Source organism: Pogoniulus pusillus, chromosome 6, assembly GCF_015220805.1.
Source record: "Pogoniulus pusillus isolate bPogPus1 chromosome 6, bPogPus1.pri, whole genome shotgun sequence".
Classification (NCBI taxonomy): domain Eukaryota; kingdom Metazoa; phylum Chordata; class Aves; order Piciformes; family Lybiidae; genus Pogoniulus; species Pogoniulus pusillus.
The window spans coordinates 10,705,821-10,713,465 of record NC_087269.1 but is presented as its reverse complement, the minus strand read 5'-3'; the positions used below and the strand labels follow the sequence as shown (position 1 = coordinate 10,713,465).

Here is a 7,645-nt window from a genome sequence, read left to right as displayed (position 1 = left end):
GCCTGGTAGAAGCAAACATGTCCATGGGTATCTGCCATAAGCCAAATGTAGAACAGTTTTTAACAAGCTGGAAGGAGCAAAATAAACAGCAGTTGACCTGCAAGGTCCCTGTTCTTGACAAACATCCCCAGAGGTGGTGGAAAGATGAGGAGATAGCTCTTTGCTTTAATTGGTACATTAAAATTCTTCCAGGCCACTACACGACTGTTAATAGGCAACTTAATTAATCACTAACCCAGTTCAAATTTATACTCTCCAGAGGCTCTTATTTCTTTTTTTTTTTTTCTTATTACATCCAAAGCCATTGGGAGTTTTGTCCTAATCATGTAAAACAAGCTGAGGGCAGTGACATGAAGCAACTTATTTAACTCCTGATCTCCAGACATCTCTATCAGGTGCCCAGGCCTGCACTGTCTTCCCTCAAAAGAAGATACCTCTGGAAATGAGGTGTGAAATACTACAAGTCAGGAAAAGTAAACAGCAATAATCCTTTGCACCAGCAACCAACTCACCCCTATTGAGTGCAAAAAGAAGATCCGGGATCAGACATCAGGAGTGAGCACACAGGCGTGTTTCAGGCAGTCTCCTGGGTGACTGAGGAGTCTCATTCAGCCTTTCATGAACATTCATGAGCCCCTCAGTTCAAAAAGGACACAGAACTGCTTGAGAGAGTCCAGTGCAGAGCCACAAAAATTATTAAGGGCATGGAATATCTCTCTTATAAGAAAAGACTGAGGGAGGTGGGGCTCTGCAGCTTGGAGAGGAGAAGACCTTAGAGGAGACCACATTCGTGTTTATAAAGATGTAAAGGGTGAGTGCCAAGAACATGGAGCCAGGCTCTGCTCAGTGACGCCCAGTGAAAGGGCAAGAGACAACGGGTGGAAGTTGAGGTATGGGAAGGTTCATGTAAACATGAGGAGAAATGTTTTTCCCTGTGAGGGTGACAGGGGAGTTGTGGAGTCTCCCTCTCTGGAGATATTCAAAACCCACCTGGATGTCTTCCTGTGTGATCTGGTATAGGTGATCCTCCTCTGTCAGGGGAGTTGGACTGGGTGATCTTTTGAGGTCCTTTCCAGCCTCTGACATTCTGTGATTGATTTTGTGATTCTCCAAAATGTGTCTTCTGTGTTGTCCTCAGCCACACACCACACAGAGAAGACACTTTGGAGCACCTCATGACGGAGAAGTATCAAAGGAATGAACATATCATCTCCTGATCCTCAGAAGAGCTTTAACATTGGGATGTTTCAACTGTCTGGCTCTCACTGTCACTATCTGCTGAAGGAACATGAGGAGTAAGAATCTGTGTCCCACAAGATGTCCCAGTCCCTCTCTGTCGCTGGGCAACTAAGTGACTGTATGCAGCCTGAACATCAGCCTGAACTGATAGGTTTGCTGAGGAGGTCTTCAGAAACAGTACTCTTGGAAGTTTCCTTCTTCTTCCCAAGGCTGGAGTGCAGTAAATCAAAACTTGCTCCAATAGCTGTGTTGGAAGTGATGGGTTTAGCAGTCATGTGAACAACAATGAGGTTTCCATCACAGGTGAGTTATGAGCCATTTATTGCTAAAAAAACAACTGGATTTTACTGCTGCCAGGCACACTTAAGGTACTGCCCACAGCCTGAAGACAGAGTGATTGTGGAGAAGTAAAGCAGTCACTAAGCTTATGGAGGGAAGGGGCATCGGTTGCTAGTGATGAATGAACATGATTCCTTCTGCTCAAGGAGAAATGGTTTATTTGCCTCGGAAGCCTTGTACACCTGCAGGCACATTGCCAATGCATGTGTCACCACTTGTGATTGAACGGTAAAGCCAGTGTGGATTTTCCTCGCTGCAAACCAGGATTTATCTCCTGCTGTAACATATTTATTCCAAGAGAAACAAAGAATTACAGACATCTCAAACACAATGATAGAATAGCTGGAGGTCTGACAAACAGCTGGGTAAGGGACAGTGAGGGAAGTGCTTTGGTGACATAAATTAGGCCACGTAGGCCTTGAGTATGCGTTGTAGTCGCTGAAGTCCTGTCCCAAGACCCTTCACCACTTTCATTGCCCTTCTCTGGACGTGGCCCAGCTCTTCAATGTCTCTTCTTATACTGTGGCACCCAAAACTGAGCACAGTACCCATGGTGCAGCTTCATCAGTGATGAGCACAGTGGGACAACACCTCTCTAATCCTGCTGGCCACGCTATTCCTGATGCAGGCCAGGATGCTGTTGGCCTTCTTGGCCACCTGGGCACATTGTTGTTCAGCCTAGCAAATTGCTGAAGACAACCACAATGGCTTTGGGTCAGGAGGACAAAAGCTTCCCTGGGTGTTGTATTTCAACATTCAGTAGAAATCTTTCTCTTCTGCCTTCCCGTGGGAAACACTTGCCCTTGAGTTCAAGGAGAGACCTGGATCTTTGCCAGGACATCCAGGACACTGGTCTGGGGAACATCTCTGGTCAGCAGTGGGTCTATCAGACTAGCAGATTCATATGACTGAACTTTCACCATCACCCCGGAGAGCAGCCACCTCCCAGCTGCAGAAGTCTCTCACCCAGACAGCGACTGCAGCATTTGTCTGACAGCTTCCCAGTCGTTCAGCCTCACCACATGCAATCGATTTTGCTGGGAAAGTCAAGCTTTGTCACCTGCTCAGAGATACTCCTCTTGTCTTTTGATCCTGTGGCACAGTCAGTACCTACAGAGGCAATAGGCCCCTGAGTAGAACCGTTCTCCCCAGTCTGTCTCGGCCAATAGCACCTACTCGTGATACACTGTGGACAGCTTCATGTGCAAGATGGGGTTCCCACAGCACAGCTGAGACGAGGACTAATGCTGACCAGGTGGCAGTGGGGTAGCACTCAGCTGCTTAAATACGTGCCCCTATCTGCAGAGGCTGGAGTGTGAAAACTACTTTTTGAAGCAGTTTGTTGCATTTTTGTTTTATCACCACCTTGGATAACAGAGCCAGGAGGCCAGCAACTCTGTTTCTCTTCCCAGTGCTTCTGTCTTTGGCTGCAGAACTCGAGAGAAGCACCGATTTCATACCATTTAAGAGAGATTAATGTTTCCCTCTCAGAATTTCTCGGGGGGGGCAAAGGAGAAAGAAAGTTGTGTGTATCTGTATTTCCCTTGGCACAGAATGTCAGGAATTTGAGCTGCTGTCGGATGCGACAGAACTTGAATCATAGAATCAACCAGGTTGGAAGAGACCTCCAAGATCATCCAGTCCAACCTAGCACCCAGCCCCAGCCAGTCAACTAGACCATGGCACTAAGTGCCTCATCCAGTCTCTTCTTGGACACCTCCAGGGACAGTGACTCCACCACCTCCCTGGGCAGCCCATTCCAATGCCAATCACTCTCTCTGTGAAGAACTTCCTCCTAACATCCAGCCTGTACTTCCCCCAGCACAACTTGAGACTGTGTCCCCTCGTCCTGTTGCTGGTTGCCTGGGAGAAGAGGCCAACCCCCACCTAGCTACGATGTCTCTTCAGGTAGTGAGTTTTTCAGTGCAAACGCTAGGAATGCCTGCTTCCTTTAGCAAGGATATTTTTACCCCTTGTCACGGAAGGTAGTTTGGGAGGTCGTGGGGAAAATACGTGGAGACTCACTTGTGGATTTCAAGTGATTTATTGCTCAAACACGGAGATCCCCCTCCCGAACTAAATTCCCCACGTGAGTTCTTTTAGGATTGAAGTTGTAGAATAACATTTCAGAAAATAGCAGATAGAGGAGAGTCTGTAATTTCTTTAGGGTTCTTTTGAGTCTTTAAAGTTACTCAGTCTTTAGGTAAAGAGTTCTTTCTCCAATTTACTCACTGTTCGTAGTTCAATTCAGCAAAGTTCGAGGTTTGGGCGGTGTCCCTTTGTTCGTCAGGATCGGGCCTAAGCAGGTTTCAGGTCTCTGCGAGTCCCTCGTTGGGCAGGGCCGATCAGGAACGAGAGGTCACTACGGCAGGAGCGAGGCAAACAGGCAAGCAGGCAGGCAAGCAAGCTAGCAAAAGCTAAAGCTCGCAAAAGCTCTCGATCCAGGCCGGCACACCATTTTTATAATGTTCAAAAGAGGTGTAACCCATCAGTCCAGGCTACTTTACGTTATTCTTACAGATTGGCACAAAGTTATAATCAATCCATACAATTGGCTAATTCTTACCAAAAACAACTTATGGAACCACCCAGGGGTCAGCCCCCAGCAGTTGTTTGTCGAGTGGTCATCATATCTGAGAATTCAAACCTTTTTCCAAAACATAGCCATGTTTATGTCTTTCGTTTCTCCGAGAGAGAGATTCTCTCAAGGCCTGTACGTCTGCTGATACAACAGCTACGTCAGTGCAAGCAGATAGAAAATATTGGTTTGACTTTTTCGATGGAAGGCCTCTGAGCCACAATTTTGTGTGTAAATGAAAATTCTGCAATAGGGCAAAAGGGCTCTGCTTCCTTCCATGACACCCCTTCACGCACCGCAGCAGACAGCGCTCCGATGTGCTCGGCTCTCAGAAGCCGGCGGAGCAGCGAGGAGGGCGGGAGGCGCTCCCGCCTCTTTGAGTTGCAGGCGCTCGCTCAACCACTAGATGTCGCCGTGCGCCGCCTGACAAGCCAGAGCAGGCCTCCCGGCGGCCAAGGCCGGGCTGATTTTGGAGCTCACGTTCCAGAGGCTTTCTTTTGTCCATTGTATGCTTTGTTGTTGGGTTTTTTCCCGTTTGTAATTGCTTTGGGCCCAGGAGGAGCTGTAATTCCATTAGACTGCCCACGCATCCTGCATTGCCAAGGGTTATATAAGTACTAAGTCACAACAACAAACAGAGGTACTGGCCTGGGTGCCCTGCACGCAGAAACCTCTGCCGAGTGCCACCACATCCCTTCACAAAGCACAGCAGAACTGACTGCTCCTGTCAGGCCCCTCCACGACATCTGTCCAGAGCCTCGCACAGGGCAGCCCCACACATATTCCTTCACTGAGCTCGATGCACACATTACTGATCGACAGGCAACTGAACATGAGGCGGCAGTGTGCCCAGGTGGCCAAGACAGGCAACGGCCTCCTGGCCAGTGCCAGGAACAGCGAGGCGAGCAGGACCGGGGAAGTCACTCTGCCCCGTACGCAGCGTTGGTTAGGCCACACCTGGAGTACTGTATCCAACTCTGCATCCCTCAATCTAAGTAACACATTGAGGTGCTTGAATGTGCCCAGAGAAGGGCACCAAGGCTGGTGAGGGGGCTGGAGCACAGCCCTACAAGGAGAGGCTGAGGGAGCTGGGGTTGTTCAGCCTGGAGAAGAGGAGGCTCAGGGGAGACCTTATTGCTGTCTACAACTACCTGAAAGGAGGCTGTAGCCAGGCAGAGGTTGGTCTCTTCTCCCAGGCACCCCGTGTCAGAACAAGAGGACACAGTTTCAAACTGCACCAGGGTAGGTTTAGGCTGGATGTTAGGAAGTTCTTCACAAAAAGAGCAACTGGCATTGGAATGGGCTGCCTGGGGAGATGGTGGAGTCACCATCCCTGGAGATGTTTAAGAGGAGGCTGGGTGAGGCACTTAGTGCCATGGTGTAGTTAATTAGAAGGGTTAGGTGATAGGTTGGACTCAGTGATCTTAGAGTTCTTTTCCAACCTGGTTAATTCTGTGATTCTGCGATAAGGGTGGAATTATTTGGTCAAAGCCAACACATCACCAACTGCAAGAAAAGGCAGAGAGAGCAAACAGTGGATTGAAATCTTTTATTCACTAATCAGTCCTGCTGTGTGGGTAGCATCTTAGCAACTGGAACCCAAATATGCAAAAATACTGAGTTTTCAGTGAAAAAACAGACAGTATAAAATATTCCAGTATTGTCTCTTTGAACCATTATTTCAACAAGACCCCTGATTCAAAGGCAAGACACTTTGTCTGTTTGTTTGCTCTCTATTCTCAACCTCTCCCCCACCAAAAAACAATTGTTGAGACAGTAACCCTCTTTACCCCCACATTACCCGCACATGTTGCGGGGAGAGAAACGTTACATGAACTCCCCTCCTGATTTCCAAAGGTTTCTTGAAGAACATTCTCCCAATGACACCAAGGGTGAAGACGCAGATTGCTGTGACACCAAGCTGTTCTACACACCACAGGCACCTGTGGTGCTACTGAGCTTTGACGAGAGGCTCTGTCTCCCGGATAAGCCACTCAAGAGCTTCGTGCCGGCCTTGCCTCTCCAGTTCTGCTCCAATTACTTCCCTGCACTTCTCATGGTAGCTGTTCACCCAGTTACACTAAAGAAAGGGAAGAGTATGACATTCAGCATAAATATAGAACAGTTGGTGCCCTTCAGAAGCTGTGTACAGCCAAAACCAGTTGTAGGGCCTTGATTTCCTTGGAATTGAGCTGTTAGGATCACAGGATGTCAGGGGTTAGAAGGGACCTCCATGGATCATCGAGTCCAAAACCCCTGCCAGAGCAGGACCATAGAATCTAGTGCAGGTTGCACAGGAATACATCCAGACAGGTTTTTTTAAGTCTCCAGAGAAGGAAACTCCACAACCACAACCTCTTTGGGCAGCCTGTTCCAGTGTTCTGTGACCCTTACAGTAAAGAAATTCTTCCTCATGTTTGAACTGGCAGAGAGGAAATTTAAACCAGATGTTAGGAAGAAGTTCTTTACAGTGAGGGTGGTGAAACACTGGAACAGGTTGCCCAGGGAGGTTGTGGATGCTCCCTACCTGGAGGTGTTCAAGGGTGGGTTGGATGAGGTCTTGAGTGACCTTTCTAGTAGGAGGTGTCCCTGCCTATGGTGGGGAGTTGGAACTGGATGATCTTTGAAGTCTCTTCCAACCTAAAGCATTCTATGACTCTATGCTGAGGTGGAACTTCTGTGCTGTAGTTTATACCCATTGCTCTGTCACAGGGTGCAAGTGAGGCTGGTATGGGATTCTGTCTCAAAGAACCAGACCTCTAATATATGGATGTGACTTGTAAATTTGATGAGGGTAGGGAACCAAAACTGTTTGTCCCAGGTTTTGAGGGAAGCCAAGGCTCAGTTGAGTTGACGAGTACTTAAAGTCTCTGCAAATCACTGCCTCCAGCAAGTCAGAACAGCACAGTCTGGTAAACAGCTTTGCAAATCTGCAACTGATGAATGCACTCCTGAGACACAAGTTGCCCTACTGATCTGAACAGGGAACTTTATGGCAGATCTTGATACCCTTCACAGTCTTCTTTGGAAAAAGGAAATGCAAATAGGATTACTATTCAGAAATTAGGATGGGTTGAGGCAAAACAAGGAGTACGGTAGAATAACAGGAGGAAACACATCACTGTGAAGGTGACCTAAACAGAAACCTTAGAGTACAAAGCTATTTGGTGATAGCTGAGGTGCTGAGCAGCTATCATTGATGTCTGCTCAGAGTCTGTAAATACACATAGTTGGCTGAATGGGATTGATCACAAGTAGATGCAAACAATGTGGGGCAGGCATCAGTGTAAGTTTCTGTGGAGACAGCATGATAGCCTCACAGAAACAAATCAAGGCAGAAGCAGGATAGTAGAAATTATAACAAGGAAACTACCAAAACACCACCAACAGAGAGGTCATCACAGTCTCCATTATAGAGTAATAAAACCTGGAAAGACCTCTGAAGAGCTCATCTAGTCACCCTCCCACTCAAAGCTGGATCAAGTTTAA

General features: G+C 47.7%; 1 protein-coding gene across 3 annotated transcripts in view; it reads right to left on the bottom strand.

Annotated features, from left to right (window-relative positions):
• Positions 1-5,690: 5,690 nt before the first annotated feature.
• Positions 5,691-7,645, bottom strand: part of XPNPEP1 (X-prolyl aminopeptidase 1) — a 35,433-nt gene continuing 33,478 nt past the window's right edge. For all 3 annotated transcript variants that reach the window (XM_064144427.1, XM_064144425.1, XM_064144426.1), the window contains exon 21: positions 5,691-6,236. In XM_064144427.1, the coding sequence (XP_064000497.1) occupies positions 6,108-6,236 (129 nt within the window). In that variant the 3' untranslated portion in view covers positions 5,691-6,107. The remainder of the gene's footprint in view (positions 6,237-7,645) is intronic.